The sequence below is a fragment of the Tachyglossus aculeatus genome, chromosome 15 (assembly GCF_015852505.1).
Source record: "Tachyglossus aculeatus isolate mTacAcu1 chromosome 15, mTacAcu1.pri, whole genome shotgun sequence".
In the NCBI taxonomy this organism is placed as follows: domain Eukaryota; kingdom Metazoa; phylum Chordata; class Mammalia; order Monotremata; family Tachyglossidae; genus Tachyglossus; species Tachyglossus aculeatus.
Genome location: NC_052080.1, coordinates 7,733,820 through 7,758,373, shown reverse-complemented (window position 1 = coordinate 7,758,373; position 24,554 = coordinate 7,733,820). Strand labels below are relative to the sequence as shown.

The 24,554-nt window shown below is 43.5% G+C and overlaps 1 protein-coding gene across 1 annotated transcript in view; it reads left to right on the top strand.

Moving 5' to 3' along the window:
- Positions 1-24,062, top strand: part of EGFL6 (EGF like domain multiple 6) — a 36,302-nt gene extending 12,240 nt beyond the window's left edge. Inside the window, exons 3-12 of the mRNA XM_038757124.1 lie at positions 239-331; positions 2,740-2,859; positions 4,246-4,365; positions 5,803-5,937; positions 7,702-7,824; positions 12,450-12,770; positions 15,975-16,055; positions 18,399-18,500; positions 20,407-20,672; positions 23,210-24,062. Coding sequence (XP_038613052.1) covers positions 239-331; positions 2,740-2,859; positions 4,246-4,365; positions 5,803-5,937; positions 7,702-7,824; positions 12,450-12,770; positions 15,975-16,055; positions 18,399-18,500; positions 20,407-20,672; positions 23,210-23,320 — 1,472 coding nt within the window. The 3' untranslated portion in view covers positions 23,321-24,062. The remainder of the gene's footprint in view (positions 1-238; positions 332-2,739; positions 2,860-4,245; positions 4,366-5,802; positions 5,938-7,701; positions 7,825-12,449; positions 12,771-15,974; positions 16,056-18,398; positions 18,501-20,406; positions 20,673-23,209) is intronic.
- The last annotated feature ends 492 nt before the right edge of the window (positions 24,063-24,554 follow it).

Sequence of the window (24,554 nt, the reverse complement as noted above, 5' to 3'; positions counted from 1 at the left end):
GAATGTGTCTGCTTATTGTTATTGTACTCTCCCAAGTGCTTAGTACAGTGCTTTGCACACAGTAAGCAGTCAGTAAATACAATTGAATGATTGAATGGAAATGAATGTGCCCTTTGAGTTATGGGATCAAAGGTTATGTGGTGCCCGGAAAATATGTCTATGCTTCATAGTTTTGTCTTAACACACAAGTATTTTCTCCGATTTTAGAGCACCTCTATTACATTTCTTCTCTCAACAGCCATTTGTGAACCTGTATGCAAACATGGTGAATGTGTAGGACCCAACAAATGCAAGTGTTTTCCAGGATTTACAGGGAAAGCTTGTCACCAAGGTGCGTACAGCCTACCAAAGGAGAACTTCACCTAAAGGACTTGGGGTTCCTGAGATCCTTTGCAAACTGGTTGTATACCTGGACTTAGGAACTGAGATCTCTTTTCACCTAGACATCTCCAGCAGAAATGTTCTGAGGGTCAGAATTAAATTGAAGGAGAGTCCACAGTGAAATGTCTTCTCCATTATCCTTTTCCTTCCCAGATTCCCTCATGAGGCACAGACTCCCAGAGGTCAGACAAGATTCTGGGTGTCTTGTGTCATAATGTCCTTGCTGGCACTGAAGATGTTAGACTATTTCCTGAAAAATTTGAAAAGTGACCTTAAGCAGTGATGTAAAAAGCATTTTGTGGGGTGGGACTTCTTTGGTTAAAATTTGTGTTCTCTGGCCCAGGGTATTTTCTCTAACCTAGAGGCCTCTCCCTGTGAGTGTTGATAGCATTAAAACAGAAACTGACTCAGATATTCCAGGAAAATAAACATTCACTCCCCTGCCACCGACCCAAGGCATCATGAAGGGAGGTGAGTAGAGAGTCATTGTATTCACATGCAAGAACAGACAGCGATATCTTGCCAAAGTTGGGTTTTACTGCTGTAAAACAGGCTTCTCGGCATAGGTTGGAAAGACCAAAAGTTGTCCTCAGAGAATGTGAAGAAGCAGATTTCTTCATGGCCATTTCTGTGGCCCTAGAAAGATTTTGATATATATGGGGTTTTTAAGCCTAAGAAAGAGAGATTGCACCGACTTCCTTGAATCAGCAGATAATCTATCTTGCTCTACTTGGCCCCTCTGGTTCTTGTGCAGCCAGATTACAGCTCTAATGGCCATTAATTATGACCAGTTACAGCTTTCCCACAAAAATCCATCCAAAAGTTTCAGGCAGCTCCGCGGAGCAGGGCTCCGTTTCTGATGGATGGGACACGTGGGAGGACTGCATGGTGCTGGGGATAAAGGGGAGGAGAAAGGAGCTGTTCTGAGGCACATCCAGCGGTGAAAACCCAAACTGGGCAATACACAGGTAGTTGTTAATCCCATTCTATCAATCAATATTATTTACTGAGTGCTTACTCTGTGCAGAGCATTGTATTAAGAAGCTGTGAGAGCACAAGTGAGTTAAACACGATCCCTGCCCTCCTGGGGCTTATAATCAAGCAAGGCAGACACAAATGAAAATAAATTACAGACGGGGGGAGTTTAATGACACGTCCATAAGTGAGATGGTGGGTGGGTAGCATGGAATACCAAAATAATAATAATAATAATAATGGCATTTATTAAGTGCTTACTCTGTGCAAAGCACTGTTCTAAGCACTGGGGAGTTACAAGGTGATCAGGTTGTCCCACGGGGGGCTCACAGTCTAAATCTCCATTTTCCAGATGAGGTAACTGAGGCCCAGAGAAGTGACGTGACTTGCCCAAAGTCACACAGCTGACAATTGGCGGAGCCGGGATTTGAACCGGTGACCTCTGACTCCAAAGCCAGGGCTCTTTCTGCTGAGCCACGCTGCTTCTCCAAATGCTTAAGGAGGGAGAACTCAAGTGCATAGGTGATACAGTAAGGAGGGAGAGAGGGTGAAGATCAATCAGTGGTATTTATTGAGCACTAGCGTGGCTCTAGCACAGGCTGGGAGTCAGGAGGACCTGGGTTCTAATCCCGGTTCTGCCACTTGTCTGCTGTGTGACCTTGGGCAAGTCACTTCACTTCTCTGTGTCTCAGTTACCTCATCTGTTCAGCGCTTAGAACAGTGCACATAGTAAGCACTTAATAAATGTCATTATTACTATTACTATTATTAAAATGGGGATTCAGACCGTGAGCCCAGTGTGGGACAGGGACTGTGGCCAGCCCGATTTGCTTGTACTCACCCCAGCGCTTAGGACAGTGCCTGGCACGTAATAAGTGCTTAACAAATGCCGCAATTACTATTATTAGTGAAGAGCGTTGTACAATAACAAAGTGCAGTACAACAGAGCTGGTAGGGAGGATCCCTGCCCATAAGGAGCTTACAGTCTACAGTGAGGAGAGATGTCGGGGAAAGCTTCCTGGAGATTGTGATTAATTAGGGTTTTGAAAATGGGGAGAGGAGTGTTCTGTAGGATATGAAAGAGGAGGAAGTTTCACCATATTGGCCTCCCGGAAGAAGAGACAAGAGATTTCAGCTCACTGGGACAAAACTAGCCATTTTCTGTGCTCCTTTTCCAAGGTTCACCTAGCCAGATAATAATGATGGCATTTGTTAAGCGCTTACTATGTGCCAAGCATTGTTCTGAGCGCTGGATGGCACACTGAATTCCTGAGAAGAAGCTTATTATTTTATTAGGCAACCTATCACTACATTGTCAAAAAAGAAAAGACACTTACTAGTTTCCTTCCTTTTTTTTTTAAATACCCCAAATGATTTCTGCAGACATGAACGAATGCGGATTGAAGCCACGTCCATGCGAGCACAGATGTATGAACACGAACGGCAGCTACAAATGCTACTGCCTCAACGGCTACACGCTCATGGCAGACGGCACTTGTGCAAGTACGTACATGCAAGAAGAGCAATTCCCTGCTTGGCTGATGCTTTGGCTCTTCCAAGTCAGGAGCTACAGGTAGAAGGCAAAGGACAGAGGTGGCCAAATGGCTCCTCCAGTTCAGTTGCTGAGTGAGTCATGGGCAAAAGCTAGAAAATGTGCTTTATGATTATTTTGTTGTAGAGGGCTATGGTGTGTCACTGGTCTAAACCTATCTTGGGGAAGCAGCGTGGCTCAGTGGAAAGAGCCCGGGTTTTGGAGTCAGAGGTCATGGGTTCAAATCCCGGCTCCGCCACTTGTCAGCTGTGTGACCTTGGGCAACTCACTTAACTTCTCTGGGCCTCAGTTCCCTCATCTGGAAAATGGGGATGGAGACTGGGAGCCCCACGTGGGACAACCTGATTATCTTGTATCTATCCCAGCGCTTAGAACAGTGCTTGGCACATAGTAAGCGCTTAACAAATACCAACATTATTATTATTATTATCAGTGGCATCTCCATCCACGTGGGCTCTCCTGGGGCATTTGAGGTTTTGCATAAACGCCTTAGCCCAGGCTGGGATCGCAAGTACTTATTACATTGAATTTCACTTAGCGGGTACTATTTCTGTTACCAAGCACAGACGTCCTGTGTGAGCTGCCTTTCACGAGCTTATCCGAGTTTGGCCACGACTAAGCTGAGCCAGTCCAACAGACAAGCAGTGTACCTCAACCAACTCTTCACAGAGTGGACTTATTTCTGGAAATATTCTCCACTGGGAAAATTTTTATGAACCAAATCTGTATGGGACAAGATTGTATGGGGCTGAGGTAGGAGTGTATTGACATTCTGAGCCACGAGAGAAGCACCGTGGCTCAGTGGAAAAAGCACAGGCTTTGGAGTCAGAGGTCATGGGTTCAAATGCCGACTCCACCACTTGTCAGCGGTGTGACCTTGGGCAAGTCACTTAACTTCTCTGGGCCTCAGTTCCCCACATCTGTAAAATGGGGATGATGATGATGATGATGATGATGGCATTTGTTAAGCGCTTACTATGTGCAAAGCACTGTTCTAAGCGCTGGGGGAGGTTACAAGGTGATCAGGTTGTCCCACAGGGGGCTCACAGTTTTAATCCCCATTTCACAGATGAGGTAACTGAGGCACAGAGAAGTGAAGCGACTTGCCCAAAGTCACACAGCTGACAGTTGGAAGAGCTGGGATTTGAACCCATGATCTCTGACTCCAAAGCCCGTGCTCTTTCCACTGAGCCACGCTGAAGACTGTGAGCATCATGTGGGACAACCTGATCACCTTGTAACCTCCCCAGGGCTTAGAACAGTGCTTTGCACATAGTGCTTAATAAATATCATTATTATTATTATTATTATATTATTATTATTAATGACTTTCTCAGACTCTAGAACCTGTGCAATGTCCAACTGCCAGTATGGCTGTGAAGTCACCAAAGAGGAAGTGCGATGTCTCTGCCCATCACCTGGACTTCAGCTGGGACCAAATGGAAGGACCTGCATAGGTAATGGGTGTGCATTCTCCTCCCCTGCATTTCGCTTTCCTTCTCAGTCAATCATTTATTGAGCACTTACTCTGTACAGAGCACTGCACTGAGCGCTTAGAAGAGTACAATATAACAGAGTGCTTAGAACAGTGCCTGGCATATAGTAAGCGCTTGACAAATACCTCACTATCATTATTAGAGGGGAGACAGACATTAATATAAACAATAAATTACGAACCCACGGCCAACAGCACAAACCAAGCACCCTGTTAACAGCATTCCCTGCCCCCTGGGTCCAGCAGTCCAGGGTTCCCAGGCCTCAAAGCCTGAACAGTCGAAGGGGAAATGTGGCCCTGGCCAGACTCCACCCCACCACGGCCGAGACCCAAATATGGCACCTAAAAATATAGTGGTTCTCTCTGCATTGGGCTATTATATCTTGTAAAGAGACTAAAAATGGCTTTTTGGCTTGAAGGTATTTGGGATAAACCTAAATCTTATACTCTACTATTTGCACAAGTGATGTAAACTGGCCAAACCACCATAAATACATTTCCTGAAATAGCTAGCCCGTAGAGGTAGACTCTCCTGCGGTCTAGCAAAGCTAAGCAAGCATCCAATGGAATGGAAGCAGAGACAGGTTTAGGCTGGATATTATGAAATAAGTGATAATGCAAAGAAAGCGAATTTACCAGAGTCTTCATGTAGGACCTGTCAAGGGAGGTTTGTTAAATGCATCTTATAATTTTGAAAGAGCCAGGAGCAAACCTGGGATGTGTATCGCCCATCCACCTCTAAAGGGTGCATGAAAATTAATATAATTTACTGAGTGCTTAATGAGTGCAGGCCACTATACTGAGCACTTGTTGGGGGTTGCCTGAGATGTAGGAACTATGATTCCTGCCCACAAGGAGTTTATAATCTAGGAGATCAATCTTAGGATCCATTATTCTGACACTTTCATTGGTCACATAGATTCCGTGTTCAGTAAGTAACTTCAGGGGACTACACTGGTTATTTTGGCAGGGAGATTTGAACTCCAATTCCAGCTCCCGCCGAAAGCCAGGTGCAGGATTGTAGAGAGCCTCTAATTGTGCCTTCACATCCTATGACTCTGTGATTTAGTAAATCACTATTCCAGGGTGCCAAGTGGCATCCAAGAACAAATGCCACCCTCCAGAGTATTTCCTTACACCTAGGTCATAGCATATTTAGTGTTAGGATGTATCTTTAAGAGATAAAATAAGTGCTTAGAACAGTGCTCTGCACATAGTAAGTGCTGAATAAATACCATTTATTGATAAAATCATCCAGGGACTAAAATAAGGGAGAAAATACGCCAGGGAAACAGCTGACTTGAGTTTCAGGTGGATGCGGGTTGACTTCTACTTGTATTGAGTAGATGTTCCTCACACAAACCTTATGACTTCTTTCCCTTCTGTTTCCATGAAACAGATATCGATGAGTGTTCCACCGGCAAGGCCATCTGCCCCTTCAACCGAAGATGTGTCAACACTTTTGGGAGTTACTACTGCAAATGCCAGATTGGCTATGAATTGAAATACATCAACAGGCGGTATGACTGTGTAGGTAAGAGTTAGCCTGTAACATTCCCTCCTCCCTCAAATATGAGATTTGTCCATGAGTGCCTTTCTGACAAGCTTCAATAATTTTAAAAGATGACTGAGGCTCTAGTGTAAGATCCTGGCTCCTTCAACAGGTAGAAGACTCTATTTAAAACACCGATAAAAGGTGAGGGAGACAAAATCCTCAGCATATCCTGATGAAAGGCAAACTTCCTCAAGCAGGTCAATGAACATTTATCCTAAAAGCAATTTCCAGGAATTGACCGTACTTTTTACAAAAGATGGTACTCTGCCTTCTGGAGCCCAAAGTGAACCACCAGTTGGCTTGAAAAAGACAAGGTCATTAAGCCCAGATAGAGCCAGAGACAGACAAAAATACATGAAAATCCACATCCTGCTCATAGGCGAAGACATCTTTTCCCTTTTCTCTCCACTTCCTTGAAATCGGAAAGCCCTGAAATGGTGCAGACCTGAGTTGGGAAGGCTAAATCTTATTTTGTTCATGTTGCTAGCACTGAAAAAATGTAGCTTTAATGATACAGTATGGGAAGACTCTGGGGTATGCACCTTCAAAGGGGGACTCTAATCTTTCTCTTTTAAGAGCCGATTAGGAAGACTGAGAACTAGGCCTCCTTTGTAATTAAACCCCAAAGCCTTCAAAACTGAAAACAATAGATTATTTAGTATGTGTGGAATTGTAGATGTAAAAACAGATGTGGCTTAGTGGACCTGCAGATAGGCAGAATTCAGTAAGCCTGAGTGTCTGGAGCTTTTGGCAAGTTGGAACCAGCCTGAACTCACCTTTAGGCTGCTGAATTCTCCACCATCTGATATCTTCTGAACAAAGAGATGTTTAACTTTGAATTCTTCTTGGGTGCAATAGGACAAGGCCCCTTATTCCTAATTTTGAGTATGCATATACATGGGTGTATACATACACATAGTGGTAGTTAGTGCTTACTATGTGTGAAGCACTGTACTAAGTGCTAGGAGAGGTGGCTCAGTGGAAAGAGCCCGGGCTTGGGAGTCAGTGACCATGGGTTCAAGTCCCGGCTCCGCCAATTGTCAGCTGTGCGACTTTGGGCAAGTCACTTAACTTCTCTGTGCCTCAGTTACCTCATCTGTAATATGGGGATTGACTGTGAGCCCCTGTGAGACAACCTGATTGCCTTGTAGCCTCCCCAGCGCTTAGAACAGTGCATCGCACATAGTAAGTACTTAACAAATGCCATTATTATTATTATTATTACTATTATTCCTTGATAGGTCAGACAAAACCCTGCTCCCACACAAGACTCCCAATGTTTAGGGGAGGGAGAAGAGGTAATTTATTCCCAGTTTTTCAGATGAGGAAACAGGCACAGAGAAGTGACTTGTCCAAGGGTACACAGCACTCCCAGGCCCACGCTCTTTCTCCTAAGCCATGCTGCTCCTACATGCTAAACACACGTGATTGTTTGTACTCGTTTGTCTTAACTTCGTCCAATCAAGCATATCATAGTTAAACATAAGATGGACTATTTGGAGGCTTCGCTCATGTTTAGACACATTTGCTTTACACACGAACCTGGCGGCTGAAGTTAAGACCCTTGACCAAATACCCTTGTATTGTTTCTGGCTCAAATGTCTCCTGGTTATCAAATGGCATCCTGCAAATTTTTTGTTGAGTATCCAGAGTGCGAAAGGACCGAATGTTCAGGAGGGCAAGGGAGAGACTAAGGGCAGACTTGGTTTCCACTCATTTTCACGACAGTGTTTCTCTTTCTAGACATAGATGAATGTACTGTGACTACCCAGGAGTGTAGCCTCCATGCTCAGTGCTTCAACACCCAAGGGTCCTTCAAGTGCAAATGTAAACAGGGATACCGAGGCAATGGATTTGAATGTTCTGGTACGTGGCATTTCCTCAGGTCTCTTTAATCTGTGTCTGAAATGAACAGTTACACGAGGGACATGGACTCTGTCCAACCTAATTAGCTTGTATCTAGCCCAGCGCTTAGTTCAGTAGCCTGGCATATAGTAAACACTTAACAAATACCATTTAAAAACACACAAACCTCCAAACATTCTTTCCATCTATCTTTGGTTGCTTAGCTATTCTACTATTGAATTATATCCTTGGTCTTCTCATAGTTCAGAAATACTGTTGCTAGAACAACCTTATCTTTAGATGACCAGCATAATTGCTTACACAGCTTTTTGGTTTTAATACCCTGGGAATTAAAGTCGAGATAATTTGGGAAAACTGATCTCTTCCTTAATGGGGTCATACACTCAAGGTTTCAAAGAATGGCTGGCAGAAGTCCACATGTGAGGTGCCTATAAGAGTCATAAAAATAAAGATAGGGAAAAACTGGGTCAAGTTGAGTTTCAGTCCCATAATAATTTCTCTTCCAAGAACCTAGAGTTGGTTGGCTATCTTGTTTTTTTTTTATCCTTAGTCTCTCTTCAATAATATAACGATTCTTCTGCCTGCACTCTGGCAACTAACTGTTCTCTCATCCAACATGTGTGTGTATCTCTCTCTGTCTCATAAAAATAAATCAGTATTCCCAAGGAAGAACTGAGGTGTAGGGAAATCAAGGAGTTTCTCAGGACACTGCACAGCCAATTTTTCTATGTCTGTCTCCATTAGAGCGTAAGCCCTTTGTGGTCAGGCAACATGTCTTATGCTTTTGTTGTACTTCTTAAGCGCTTAGCACAGTGTACTACATTCAGGAGGTGTTCAATAAATACCACTACTACTATTAGAAACCCCTCTCCCCATGGCGCCTCCTTTATAAATACAGAAAGTAGATGTTGGGGAAGAATAGAGCAAGTGTATAAGTGATTAGAAACCCCTCTCCCCACGGCACCTCCTTTATAAATACAGAAAGTAGATGTTGGGGAAGAATAGAGCAAGTGTATAAGTGATCGAATTTATGTGGGGCTTTTTACCATTAACTTTTTCAGCTGTATTTGCAAGTGGTGCTAGACCTTGCTAGACGTTAAGCAAGGTCTCTGAGCCGGAGGTCTAAGGAAACAACATGGTTGGGGCACGTTTTCAAAATAGGGATAATATCAAAATACAAATGCACCGAGGCTAGAGGTGGGCCGGGGAGAGGTGCCACAGGAGATCTCCAGCTCGGCCACTTTCCCTACTTTCTGCAGAAGTGCTGGATTTGGGGCTCAGCGGGCACCGTTACTGGGACCAGTTAACATGCTCAAGGCTTCGAGGCTCTCGACCATTTAAAAGAGGCAAGCACCATACCCTGCTCTTCAACATTCCCTCAGATAATGACCTGTTTTCCTAGAGGAGGGTAGATATATAATCTTCTTAACAGAAGTTTTAATGCCAAAGTGTTTCCGTGGTTCTCGAAGGCAGGATGGTTCGACAGTAGAAGTAACTACTAATGGTATTTATTGAACACCTACTGAGTGAAATGCACTGACCTAAGTGCTTGGGAAAGTGTGGCTCAAAGAGAAGCAGCGTGGCTCAGTCATCATCATCATCATCAATCGTATTTATTGAGCGCTTACTGTGTGCAGAGCACTGTACTAAGCGCTTGGGAAGTACAAATTGGCAACATATAGAGACAGTCCCTACCCAACAGTGGGCTCACAGTCTAAAAGAGGGAGACAGGAAAGAGCCCGGTCTTTGGAGTCAGAGGTCATGGGTTCTAATCCCGGCTCCGCCAACTGTCAGCTGTGTGACTTTGGGCAAGTCACTTGACTTCTCTGTGCCTGTTACCTCATCTGTAAAATGGGGATTAAGACTGTGAGCCCCCCGTGGGACAACTTGATTACCTTGTAGCCTCCCCAGCGCTTAGAACAGTGCTTTGCATATAGTAAGCGCTTAACAAATGCCATTATTATTATTATTATTCCCTGCCCTATGTTGCTTTCGATGTAATGCGACAACCTGGACAAGCCGGATTCTGGCTTGTTCAAGACATTGAGGGGTTGCTCTGGAGCCAATGCTTCATCTGCATATAGGTTTAGCAGGCTCCATTTTTCTGTTACCCAAAACCCATCCAGAGGGAAAAACGTGCCCCAGGAAACCCAGCTGGGAGTTAGCCAGGCAGAAAATCTAGTAATTCATTCACATCCATTCACACCTTCATCTCATATTTTGACCAAGCATTCTCTATGGTCTTTCAGAGGGATTGAGGCTTCTGACACCAGAGAACAAAGACGGAAAACCAAAAGCAGGTGTTTACATTACTGAGCTTGGGCTCAAAACTTTCACTCTTCGGTTATTAAACCCCCTCCTTTCATTCTGTAGAAAGGAAATTCTTAGGGACTGGTATTTTGCTGTTCATTTGTCTTTCTGTATTCTGAAAGAGGGTCACTGTGAACCATAAAGGCCTAATTTTACAGTGAGTCTTTTGTAGCCCGCTCCCTGGAAGAAGAATCTTAAAAACAATATATTATATTGAAAACAGTCTATTATATCAAAATTCAAACCTGAAAACTGATTGGCATTCTAGCTTGAACACGTTATCTCTAGTACAGTGCTCTGCACACAGTAAGCGCTCAATAAATACGATTAATGAATGAATGAATCTCTAGACTATAAACTCATTATGGGCAGGGATGGTCTCTGCTAATTCTGTGTACTCTCCCAAGAGCTTATTACAGTGCTCTGCACACAGTAAGCACTTATTAAATATAATTAAATTGAAAGCAAATGGATAATTCTAATTTGTCCTCATTGATTTGTTTCTATCTATAACTAGATTTTAACATAGTGGAATTCAGTGGGACTTCTTCAGTGGTAAATATCTGGGGTATTAACTGAAGGAAAATGCAGATTATTTGTGAATAAAGAGGGAGACTTCAAAAAGAATATAACACATTAAACAGGTCCGGCTGCATTTATCTCTTTGCATAACCAAGACACATTTGTCATTTTGAAATATTAATCCCTACCCTTTGTAAGGTTCCTTTTATATTCCAAATGTGTGTATCTCATATTTCTAAATGATATTCTAGACAATAGTGTAATAGGTTGAGGTCAATAAAAATCTCCCCCGGCTTCTCCAATTTCTAGTCAAGCGTCTACAGATCTTGGCTCAATTTTGAGGGTTTTTTTTGTTTGTTTTTACATTTATGCTTCTTGCTACCTTTTGTAGCTCTAACTGGAAATGTAAATCCTCAAAAATCATGTAAGCAGCCATGAAAATTAGCACTGTCCAAGGCCCAAAGCCTAAAAGAAATCTACCCAGTCCAAACCAACCCTTTGGGTAATTTACTTTGCATTCCTCCACCAAATCCTCAGACTAGCTCCTCCCTGTCCCACCCCCGCCAAATAAAATAAAATACTGTAATAAAGGAAACTTCATGAGGTTTTGGCTAGGTTGTCAACGCGGGCAGAGAAAGTGTCATGTCTTTATTTTGTTCTCCCCAAGCATTTAGTTCAGTGAACTACACTCACTGGATGCTCAGTAAATACTATTTTTACCACTCCTAAACTTGTGGTTGGTGAGAGCGGTTAGCAGACACAGGTATCCTCATAGCCTAATTGCTAAAGGGAGGAGTAGAAGCTCATGGGAATGACCAGGAAGAAGAGGATGAGGCTGTGGTAATCATAAGTACGTGAAACCAAGGACACTTTTTCAGGCTGAAGAGACTGGGCTGTGGAAATATTTCCCAGCCTAGAAGCAGAGTTCATAGGCTCTCTACAAAGCTCATCCATGTGAAATCTGCAGGACAATTTTGTAGATATAAGTGGATTCACTAGAATCCTCTTGAGCTAGAAAGACCCTAAATTGTAAGAGTAGAACTTCACCATAACTCCTGAAGACTACTTTTTAATTACTGCAAATGTAATTGCTATGCTCTTTCTGTAGAACAGAACAATACATAGAGGCTGGAGAGCTTCATTATTTAAAATTTGCAGTGGCTTTCCTCTGCCCACCCAACTAAGAGCCCAGAACTGTTGAGTTTCTGGGTTTAGCTTAACTATGAACTTAGGGCAAGGACTGTAAGATTACTCGATATTGGTTCCAGAGACCAGACCAGGGAGACATTACACAGCCATTTGGTTTCAGCTGGGACAGGGCCGAACAATAAAACAAAAAAACTTCACTATTTTTCTTGGTCTTTTTCTAACCCAGACATATTCACCCTTCTGATCATACAGTTGATTGTATGATGGGAATACTCTCCCAAGGACTTAATACAGTGCACTACACAGAGTAAACACTCAATATTTAATATTTTTGATTGATTGTTAGACTGTGAGCCCACTGTTGGGTAGGGACTGTCTCTATATGTTGCCAACTTGTACTTCCCAAGCGCTCAGTTCAGTGCTGTCCACACAGTAAGCACTCAATAAATACGATTGATTGATTGATAGTCACTTCACTCATTAGCAAGGGTAGCAAAATTTAGTTTGGACATATTTTTGCAGGGAAAAAAATCCTATTATCTTGACAGATCATTATAAAAAAATGCTGTGGGTTTTGGTGATTGAAGAAAAGAAGCATCTACTAACTCGGTCACTTGCCTTTTTTTAATAATGGGTCGTTTTAGTTATCCCTGAAAATTCTGTGAAGGAAGTCCTCAGGGTGCCTGGAGTTGTCAAAGACACAATCAAGAAGTTGTTGGCACATAAGAACAGTGAGAAAAGGAATGAAGAGATCAAGAATGTGATCCCAGAACCAACTAATACACCTGCCCCTAAGGTTCACTTGCAACCATTTGACTATGAAGATGGTACGTTCGTTGGTGGGAGCTTTGATGGAAAGGACAAAGAGTCTGAGGATCCTAGAAGAGAAGAGGAGGAGGAAAGAGAACAAGATGACTTGGAGAACCAAGTAGATCATGAACAGAGCCTCAGAGGAGATGTGTTTTGTAAGTACCCTGAGAAGTTTTCTAATTTGGAAAGGCTTTGCAGGTACACACCCTTGCAGCGGAAGCAGAGGGGCAAGAATGGGTACACACAAGAAAGGCAGTCAGTGATTAAACTCCGAAAGAGAAAGTCCTTAAAACATTCCTTTCCTGCTAAGGGACAAAGACAGAGTGGGTGCTGTAATAATAATAATGATGGCATTTATTAAGCGCTTACTATGTGCAAAGCACTGTTCTAAGCGCTGGGGGGGGGGACACAAGGTGATCAGGTTGTCCCACGGGGGCTCACAGTCTTAATCTCCATTTTACAGATGAGGTAACTGAGGCACAGAGAAGTTAAGTGACTTGCCCAGTGTCACACAGTTGACAATTGGCGGAGCCGGGATTTGAACCCATGACCTCTGACTCCAAAGCCCGGGCTCTTTCCACTGAGCCACGCTGCTTCTCTATAGAAGAAAAGGGCACGTTCCCTCCAGTTTGTACTGGTTATTGGGTCTTAAAAGTGAAACATTAAAAGGAACTCCGGCTTCATTCCTCTCTTGGAAACAACCCAGTTTGTCAGCATTCAAACTGGAGCTATTAATATCAACAGAGATGAACCGCCTGCCCTTGCTCTCATCATCAGTATTGACATCTTTACGAAAAGCAGGCTACCACTGGGCCAGACTGCGTGTGTCATGGGGTCAGGCAGGGGAAAGCAGCAGCATCTTGCCTGCCTCAAACAATTCTTTCCTCTCACTAACTTAGGTGGTCTGCTGTGCTAGCCAGTGGAGGGGCTGGGGGTGCTTATTCCTAGTGTGTGTGTGTGTATGTGTCAAATCCATCTATTTTTCAGACCGCGCACGTGAACACACGTGCGCGGTTTGAAAAATAGATGGATTTGACAGGCCTTTTCTTTGGACAGCCTCCAGCTGAGGATGGAGGTGCATTTAGCTGAGAAAGGAAGGCATCAGAATAACTAAAGATCCAGATCTACTTGGGTCATTGAGGTTCAGGTGGATTAGACTTCAGGAGAAATGTATGTCCACATGGAATGCAGATGAGTTGATATTAGCATCTTGCAAAATTAAACACAATAGGGGTGACGTTAGGGTACGACTGGAAGAAGGAGAAAGGTAAGAGACAGAGGGTAGAAATAAAAATTCCCAACATTCAGCTCAGTTTATTCTCTTTCAGTCAATAATAATAATAATTTTAGACTGTGAGCCCACTGTTGGGTAGGGACTGTCTCTATATGTTGCCAATTTGTACTTCCCAAGCGCTTAGTACAGTGCTCTGCACACAGTAAGCGCTCAATAAATACGATTGATGATGATAATTGTAATAACTGTGGTATTTGTTAAGCACTTACTATCTTCCAGGCACTGTATTAAGCGGTAGGGTGGATACAGGCAAATCAGGTTGGACACAGTCCCTGTCCCACTTGGGGCTCACAGACTTAATCCCTATTTTAGAGATGAGGTAACTGAGGCACGGGAAGTGAAGTGACTTGCCCAAGATCACACAATAGACAAGTGGTGGAGCCGGGATTAGCACCTAGGTCCTTCTGATTCCCAGGCTTATACTCTAACTTGTATCTACCCCAGTGCTTAGAGCAGTGCTTGACACATGGTAAGTGCTTAAAAAGGATCATTCTGATTACTAGGCCATGAGTACTCTTTGCGAAGAGCACCGTGTAAGCTTTCCACTGTTGGGTAGGGACTGTCTCTTTATGTTGCCAATTTGTACTTCCCAAGCGCTTAGTACAGTGCTCTGCACATAGTAAGCACTCAATAAATACGATTGATGATGATGATGACAAGCACCCTGCCCTGCTTGCCCCACGAGCTCTGCCCAATTGCAGCCCCACAGGGGACCACACAAGGTCCATCACCACGACAACCATGAACCTGCCACAGCTCCAGAATCCTAACAACTGCTCAGTTCCTAAAGACCCCAGTCCGCATACCTCCGCTGTGACACCCATGAGGATTCCAGCCCCAGTTGTCAATCAATCATCATCATCATCATCAATCGTATTTATTGAGCGCTTACTATGTGCAGAGCACTGTACTAAGCACTTGGGAAGTACAAATTGGCAACATATAGAGACAGTCCCTACCCAACAGTGGGCTCACAGTCTAAAAGGGGGAGACAGAGAACAAAACCAAACATACTAACAAAATAAAATAAATAGAATAGATATGTACAAGTAAAATAAATAGAGTAATAAATATGTACAAAAATATATACATATATACAGCTGCTGTGGGGAAGGGAAGGAGGTAGGATGGGGGGGATGGAGAGGGGGATGAGGGGGAGAGGAAGGGAGGGGCTCAGTCTGGGAAGGCCTCCTGGAGGAGGTGAGCTCTCAGTAGGGCCTTGAAGGGATGAAGAGAGCTAGCTTGGTGGATGGGCAGAGGGAGGGCATTCCAGGCCCGGGGGATGACGTGGGCCGGGGGTCGATGGCGGGACAGGCGAGAACGAGGTACGGTAAGGAGATTGGCGGCGGATGAAATCAATCAATCAATCAATAAATCATATTTATTGAGTGCTTACTGTGTGCAGAGCACTCTACTAAGCACTTGGGAAGTACAAGTTGGCAACACATAGAGATGGTCCCTACCCAACAGCGGGCTCACAGTCAGGGACAAGAGGTGGCAGAGCTGGCACTTTCTGATACCCTTCCTGCTGGCAAAACTCAAACTGGAAGCCCCATGTGGGATGGGGACTATGTCCAACCTGATTACCTTGTTAGGTCAGTGCTTGGCACATAGTAAGCACTTAACAAATACCATCATTATTATTAACAATACCATTTAAAAAATAGTGTTGCCAAGCCCATGGGGGTCATAGCATCTGCAGACTAGGTACTTCGGCGTCCTGTTTAAATTCCTGCTACACTCAGAATAGTGCTTTGCTTATAGATCCTTGATAAATTCTGCTGTTGGCTGTTGAATGGCGGGCAACCCATTTAAAACTCAGATCAATGTCTGAGTTTGTAAAGTCTGTGCTGTTTGGAAAGGAAGTGATGGAAAACATTGATTTCCATTTGATCATCCTATATGATTATGGAGTGCAATTGGTTTACTTTTAAGTTGTTCAATAAGGAAAACTCATTATGTAATAAGGTGGACAAAATTTGAAGTCCATAAAACATGCATCCTCTTTGCAATACATTAGGAAGAGGGTCTCTCTAATCCACATGTTTAATTTGACCTGATTTAGTTCCTAAAGTTGATGAAACAGCCGCCTTTGGTCCTCTCCTCATCCACAGAAGAGAATCGGCTTCCAAATTAGCGCAAAAAGGTAACGGATCATTATTCTGCCAACATGCTTTGGTTTTGTCTTTTCATCACACACTAGAATGAGATCATTGTTTGTGGGTTACTTAATAGTGTGGGGGTAATATTTAAGTATCAAAGGCTGACTTGGTGAATGCCAAGGATTACACATACTGAACTTGTTCTTTCCCCTTCTCATCTGGAAAGACCTGCACATTTCTCACTCCCGGGCACAAAAGGGAGAGCGTCCCCTCTAGTTTTCCTCCCTTTCATCAAAGCACGGGCCTGTCAGATGGGTAGACAAGCTTCCAGATGTGTGGCAGCTGGGCGGTGAGCTGACCGTGGGTGGAAGTTGCCCCGAACAGGTGGGGCCTGAAAAGCCGGGGAGCACTAGGCTAGAGCAAGGGCCTGAGAGTTGGAAGGATCTGGGTTCTAATCCTGTCTCCACCTCTCGTCTGTTGTGTGACTCTGGGCAAGTCCTCTGACTCTCAGGCCTGGGCTTTTTCCACTAGACTTCTCTAACACTGATCTAGCATTAGTCAGTCAGAAAGATCATGATTCTCTACCTGACCAAAAGTTGGGCCTTTCTTTCTTGAGTCCCTCATAATTTCATGGCATTACCGAAACAGCGTTTCAAAGTTCATCCCATTTCTTCCTTCCTACAAGGTTCTCCGGCACTCATTGTCCTTTCTTGCCTCCCTGTCTGCCCTTCCTTCCCGCAACTGGCTTTCTCTTCTCCTGTTCCCCAGCCTTCCCTGTTCTTCATTGTAACCTCAGCGCTTGGATCACTTTCCCAACCCATCTAACAAATCTTCTCTCTACCTTCTGCAGGTTATTCCTCCAAACTTCTCCTGAGATGCTTGTTCTGAAGATCTGAGGCCGCCGTGCAGGCCAGTGCTACACTAACATTTCCAAGATCTTGGCAGTCTACTTAAACTTTCTTTCCCTTCATGGTGTTTTCCTTTTCTTTTGCTTTTGTGTCTTACACTGGGGCTTTGGCTACATCAGGAGGGTGGAGTTAATAGGCAAGGGACGTGGTCAGTTACTGAGAAGTTCCAAAAATCAGGTTGCACAAATGAATTCACACACACAAACTACTGGAAAACTGGGACCGTACCTTTTAGCATTTGAATGCTCAATGGCCATATTTCCGAACGTAGAATTGCATGAACCGGGGTGCCATTCCAGACCATAATTTTGAGTCGGTTTTACAGTTGGGTGTAGTTCTATGGTTGTAATAATAATAGTAAAATTAGTAGCTATTAAGGACCAAGTACAGTGCTTACTGTGGTAGAGACAACATAATCAGATCAGCCAACACCTGTGCTCCACACAGGGCTCACCATCTAGGAAGGAGGAAGAATGGGTATTTTTATTCCCACTTTACAGATGAGAAAACTAAGGCCAGAAAGGTGGATGGAAATCCATAGACTTTGATGGACAATACAGGGAATGATAGGGAGATTAGGGAGCAAGGGGAGAGTAGGAAGATGAGCAGAGCTTCTGGTTTGGCAGAAGGATTATTTTGTACATATTTATTACTCTATTTATTTATTTATTACTCTATTTATTTATTTATTTATTTTACTTGTACATATCTATTCTATTTATTTTATTTTGTTAGTATGTTTGGTTTCGTTCTCCGTCTCCCCCTTTTAGACTGTGAGCCCACTGTTGGGTAGGGACTGTCTCTATATGTTGCCAACTTGTACTTCCCAAGCGCTTAATACAGTGCTCTGCACACAGTAAGCGCTCAATAAATACGATTGATGATGATGATGATTAAGCCAGGAAAAGGGACTAAGTCTAACTCCGATTGGGAATCATTTCCCCGCTGCCTCCGATCTCCTCTCACACCCCACAAAGAAGACCTTTCTCCACACATCATGTAGAACATCTGGGATACATCTCCACTAGAATATTTTCTGTAGACATCCAAAAAGCTGACTCAATTCTCAGCAGTGCTTTCAGTCAATCAATCACTGGCAATTATTGAGTACTTACTGTGTGCAGAGCACTGTACTAAGCACTTGGGAGACTACCATACAGTTGGTAAAGAGATGATCCCTCCCCTCAAGGAGTTTACAATTTAGTGGGGGGACAGCCTTTAAAATAAATTACAGGTTAAAATAAATTACAGTTGAGGAAAGCCAGTATAAGGATATGTACATAAAGTACTGTGAAGTTGATTTGATGCTTCATGTGTTGAACACTGGAATCTGTCACGTGGGACTACATTACACTCCTGGTATTTTTATTTCAATTATCTACTATTCGGGGGAAGGCATACTGCTGTTGACTCACTGAAGGATGCCCTTTATTTTTTAAATTTCCAAATGGAAGTAAAATGTCATTTTCTTCTTAATAGACTTCAACATTTCACTTGACTGCACCTTCGATCAAGGAATATGTGACTGGAAACAGGACCCAGAAGACGATTTTGACTGGACTCTTGCAGATCGAGATAACGGTATGTCATATTAATCATAACTGTGGTATTTAATAGCTTGCTCTGTGCCAAGTACCGTGCTAAGCAATGAGATAGTTACCAAGTAATCAGATCAGACGCAGTCTCTATCCCATTAGGGCTCACGGTCTAAGGGTGAGATAACAGATAACCTTTATTTTATAACTCTGGACACTGAGACATAGAGAAGTTGATTCAGTCAGACCTATTGAGCCTTACTGTGTGCAAAGCACTGTACTAAGCGCTTGAGAGGGTACAAAGTAACAATAAACACATTCCCTGCCCACAGTGAGTTTACAGTCTAGAGGTTAAGTGACTTGCCCAAGGCCCTCGGTGAGATTGGGAGGCTTTTTGAAATGTAGTTTCCTTAGAACCTTGCTCTGTCTCCTCGCCACCAGATCCAAACAAGACACTCAGGTGCTTTGAGTGTCCAGCCAAATTAAGGGATAGATGAAAAGGCAGTCTTGAATGGAATTGGAGTAACCAAGTGCTTAGCACAGCGCTCTGCACACAAAAAAACACTCAATAAATACCATCGATTGATTGATTGAGGGGTAGTGATTGGTTGGCCGTCTGGGGCTTTGGCATTTTTCCTCTGTCAGGTGGCAATGGAAGCGTACGGCGATTACAACCTCTTCTTTTAGGTGGCCAGAGGTGGGGGGCGGGTCGACCCTCTTATTCCCTGCATTTATATTCTTTAAAATGCTCAGTTCATCCACAGTGTATATTTTCACTACATGTTTTGCCTAGAACTCTGGTAGGGAATTTAGGGATATTCACCCGGCAACACAAGACTATCTGGAAAGAATGCCAGTGTCGGATGAAACAATATAGAGTTTCAGCCTGGTTTAGTGGCTTGGGGGTCAGAGGATGTGGGTTCTAATCCCGGCTCTGCCACTTGTCTGCTGTGTGACCTTGGGAAAGCCACTTAACTTCTCTGGGCCTCAGTAAGAGAAGCAGCGTGGCTCAGTGGAAAGAGCACGGGCTTGGGAGTCAGAGGTCATGGGTTCAAATCCTGGCTCCACCAATTGTCAGCAGTGTGACTTTGGGCAAGTCACCTCACTTCTCTGTGCCTCAGCTACCTCATCTGTAAAATGGGGATTAAGACTATGAGCCCCACGTGGGACAACCTGATCACCCTGTATCCTCCCCAGTGCTTAAACCAGTGCTTTGCACATAGTAAGCGCTTAACAAATGCCATCATTATTATTATTTTTATCTATAAAACGAGGATTAAGACTGTGAGCCCCTTTTAGACTGTGAGCCCACTGTTGGGTAGGGACTGTCTCTATATGTTGCCAATTTGTACTTCCCAAGCGCTTAGTACAGTGCTCTGCACATAGTAAGCGCTCAATAAATACGATTGATGATGATGATGATGATGTGGTTCAACCCGAGCATCTTTTTAGTACGCCAGCGGTTAGAACGGTGCTTGGCACATAGTAAGCCCTTATTATTATTATTAGTTTGGCTTTTTAATGGTAACTGTTAAGTACTCACAATGTGTCAGACCCTATACCAAGCGCTGATTAACTACAGGTTAATCAGGTTGGACACAGTCTTTGTCCCACGTAGTGCTCACAGTCTTAATCCTCATTTTTCAGATGAGGTAACGGAAGCACAGACCAGTTAAGTGACTTATCCAAAGTCACACAGCAGACAAGTGGCAGAACCGGGATTCGAACCCACGGCATTCTAAAACTTGGAACTTTCCCTAATGTGAGGTTCGTCAAGAACACGGTGCCCGCGTTATAGGATAAATGAATGGGCGTATCCCGCAGCGTAGCACTGAACGACTGACTCACAGGGTGGTCCTTGAGAGCTTCCTTGAAGGAGACCGTCAGTCCGAGTATTTTAAAATAACGACAGTTACAGTTAAATGCAAAATTGAGTTTTTCTTTCCCTACAGCCAACGGCTATTACGTGGCAGTACCGGCGACTGTGGGACACAAGAATGATGTTGGCCGGCTGAAACTTCTCCTTACCAACCTCCAGCCCGAGAGTCGCTTCTGTTTGCTTTTTGACTACCTTCTTGCCGGGGACAGGGTCGGCAGCCTCCGAGTGTTCCTGGAGAGCGGCAACAACATTCCTGCCTGGGAACAGACAGGCAGCAAAGATGGAAGATGGAGAACTGGAGCAGTGGAACTGCCGCATGGAATCGACAAAACCAAGCGGGTGAGTGGCACCCGAATAGCATCTCCTTCGCGCTCAGTGACGCAGCTCTGGCCTCAGATCTTTTTCAAATAGGATTTTCTACGTAAATCTGCTTTATGCCTGTCTCCTCTCTATTATGCTGCTCTGCAGAGACTTCCACATTTTTGTTTCTTGGTCCTTATTTCATCACTACTGAGCTTTCCCTCACTTCAAATCTCACACTTCTTTATAGAAGCAGCGTGGCTCAGCGGAAAGAGCCCGGGCTTTGGAGTCAGAGGTCATGGGTTCAAATCCCGGCTCTGCCAACTGTCGGCTGTGTGACTTCGGGCAAGTCACTTCGCTTCTCTGTGCCTCAGTTACCTCATCTGTAAAATGGGGATGAAGACTGTGAGCCCCCGGTGGGACCACCTGATCACCTTGTAACCTCTCCAGTGCTTAGAACAGTGTTTTGCACATAGTAAACGCTTAATACATGCCATTATTATTATTTTATTATTATTATAGAATGCAGTTCCTCCCCAGCCCCTTATGTCTTTTTGGAAAAGAGTGGGTGTTTTCAGTAAATTAAGTTTCTTAGAGCCTTAATTCAAAAGCATTCACATGCTTTTACCGTAGCATGTGTTTTCTATATGTATTTTGTACACACGCAGGCTGTAAGTTCCTTGTAGGCAAGGCTTGTGTCTACCGACTCTATTGGAGTGTACTCTCCCAAGAGCTTAGTGTAGTGCGGGGCACCCAGTAAGTACTGATTTATTGTTTAGGATAAAACCCGGTAACTATTAGAGAAGCAGCATGGCCTAGTGGAAAGAGCATAGTCCTGAGAGGCAGAGGACTTGGATTCTAGTCCTGGCTCTGCTGTATGGCCTGGGGAAAGTCACTTAACTTCTCTGTGCGTCAGTTCCCTCACCTGCAAAATGGGAGATCAATACTAGTTTCCCCTTCTACTTAAACTGTGAGCCCCATGTGGAACATGATTAACCTGCATCCACCCCAGTGCTTAGTACAGTGCTTGGCACAAAGTGCTTAACAAATTCCATAATTATTATTACTGTGACTGTTAGTTTTTGTAAACTGAAACCTAGAAGATCATGGGTTCTTATTACTCTATGTATTTATTTATTTATTTTACTTGTACATAGCTATTCTATTTATTTTATTTTGTTAGTAGGTTTGGTTTGGTTCTCTGTCTCCCCCTTTTAGACTGTGAGCCCACTGTTGGGTAGGGGCTGTCTCTGTATGTTGCCAACTTGTACTTCCCAAGCGCTTAGTACAGTGCTCTGCACACCGTAAGCGCTCAATAAATACGATTGATTGATTGATTCTAATCCCGGCTCCGCCCCTTGTCTGCTGTGTGACCTTGGGCAAGTTACCTCACTTCTCTGGGCCTTAGTTACCTCATCTGGAAAATGGGGATGAAGACTGTGAACCCCGGCTTGGGACAACCTACCTTGTATCTACCCCAGTGCTTAGAAAAGTGCTTGGCACATAGTAAGCACTTAACTAATACCATAATAATAATAACTTATTATCATTAATAGTGAGCACCGTGGCTCAGTGGAAAGAGCCCGGGCTCAGGAATCAAAGGTCGTGGGTTCTAATCCCGGCTCTGCCACTTGTCAGCTATGTGATTTTGGGCAAGTCACTTCACTTCTCTGGGCCTCAGTTACCTCATCTGGAAAATGGGGATGAAGACTGTGAGCCCCATGAGGGACAACCTGATCACCTTGTATCCTCTCCAGCTCTTAGAACAGTGCTTTGCACATAGGAAGCGCTTAACAGATGCTATCATTGTTATTATTATTACTTTTAACTCATAAGAATAGTAGTAGTTGTTGTATTCATTAAGCCCATAGTGTGGGCCAAGCACTGGTGCAGATGGAAGGTAATCAGGTCAAAAGAAGTCCTTGTCCCATGTGAGGCTTCCAGTCTAAAAGGGAAGGAGAGCATATTAAGGAATTAGGGAACATTCTTCCAACAACAGAAGCCTGTAAGGGTTTAGCATGCTGAGTTATCAGATTAACTACATTTGCAAGATGTGGTAATGGGTAAGTACTATAATGGGTAAGTAATATAGCACCGGTTTTCCTTAACTCCATTTCACACAAACACATCCCTTATGTTATAGAAGAAGTGAGTTTGCCAAATGTCTCACATCTCCACATTTTGATCATTTACAATGGCATTTGAGCGCTTACTGTGTGCAGTGGACTGTACTAAGTGCTTGGGAAAGTACACTATAACACAGTTGGTAGGCACGTTCCCTGCCCACAAGGAGCTTACAGGTTCCTCAGAATGGGCCTGTCACTGTTTATTATCCTATTGTTCTTTCCCGAGCGCTTAGTACAGTACTCTGCACACAGTAAGTGTTTAATAAATAAAATGGAATGAATGAATGCAGTTTCGGTCTGGCAGCCAAATAACATGCCCGCCCCACTTTAAAAACCTCCAAATTACCCTGGATCGTGATCTTGATGTTCTCTTTGGTAAATTATTTGTTGTGCTTTTTGGGTTGTTTTGAATCTTTTGTTCTAAATGATTTTCCCCTCTCTGTTTGTCAGATCATTTTTGAATCAGAACGTGGCGAGAGCAAAACTGGAGAAATTGGAATAGGTGCTGTCTTTCTGATTTCAGGCTTCTGCCCTGAAGATCTGTTATCTGCGGACATTTGAAACGGATATTTTATATTTTTAATGTCTGACTTTATGCTAGTACTGTACTGTTTCATTGTGACCTAGATAGCTATTCATCTTGGAAAATCTTGAACCTAATACGCATGGAAAAATCAGCATGCTCTGAGGACAGTACCCTGGTTGAACTTACTCTTTGATACACTCTGCTTTAATTCTTGCTTTTAATATAGTACTACTGCATTTTATCATTCTAATCTATTTCAGCGAGAATGGAAATGACTGTGGTGCTTTCAGGACAGGTGATTTCTTTTTATAAGCTGATGAATTTCCATGTGAGACTTTTCCACTTTACGTAGGAACACTAATAAGAAATACTCAAGTGAATTGTTTCACCCCTAAGGCTCGTCTGGGAGCTTGTGACTATATAGATATTTGATACTAGATTTTAACTTACGTGGTTTGTCCTGATTTTGAGAGCATGTTTTTATCTTGAAAATCCACCCTAAATAATCATTTTGCTGTACCATGCTTTAATATTTTCATATGTTGTGACTTTATAGTCAGTTATGTCTATGATTTTTTACTCTTATGGAAAACTTTTTTTAATTCATGGGAATACATCTATCTAATTTCTAGCAAAAAAAGAGCATAAGTGTTTTATCCTCATATAGCCACTATCAAATTAATGCAGGCCTACGTATCTCCAGGTTACAAGAAATCAGAGCAGGCAAAAGAAATTAAGGAGAAAGACAAACAGAAAGTAAATAAACTCTACCTCTGTTTTGTTTTTACTACGTTTTTGTGGGAGTTTGTGTTTTGGGGGGGAAATTGAAGCGTCTGCGCGGGGGAGACAGATATCAGTACAAGTAAACAGGTATCAATATAAATAATGAGAATTCTAGCTATATACATAAGTGTTTTGGGGTGGGAGCCGGGGGAAGAGCAATGGGAGTGAGTCGTGGGGACGCGGAAGGGAGGGGAAGCTGAGGAAAAGCAGGGCTAAGTCTGGGAAGGCCTCTTGAAGGAGGTGTGCCTTCAGTAGGACTTTGAAGGAAGGGAGAGAGATCATTTGGTACAGTGCTCTGCACACAGTAAGCGCTCAATAAATATGATTGATGATGATGATTTGGTGGATTTAAGGCGGGAGGGCGTTCCAGGCCAGAGATAGGATGTAGGCCGGGGTCGGCAGTGAGACAGGCGAGATGGAGGCCCAGTGAGAAGGTTAGCACCAGAGGAGCGGAATGTGCGGGCTGGGATGGAGTGGGATATGTGG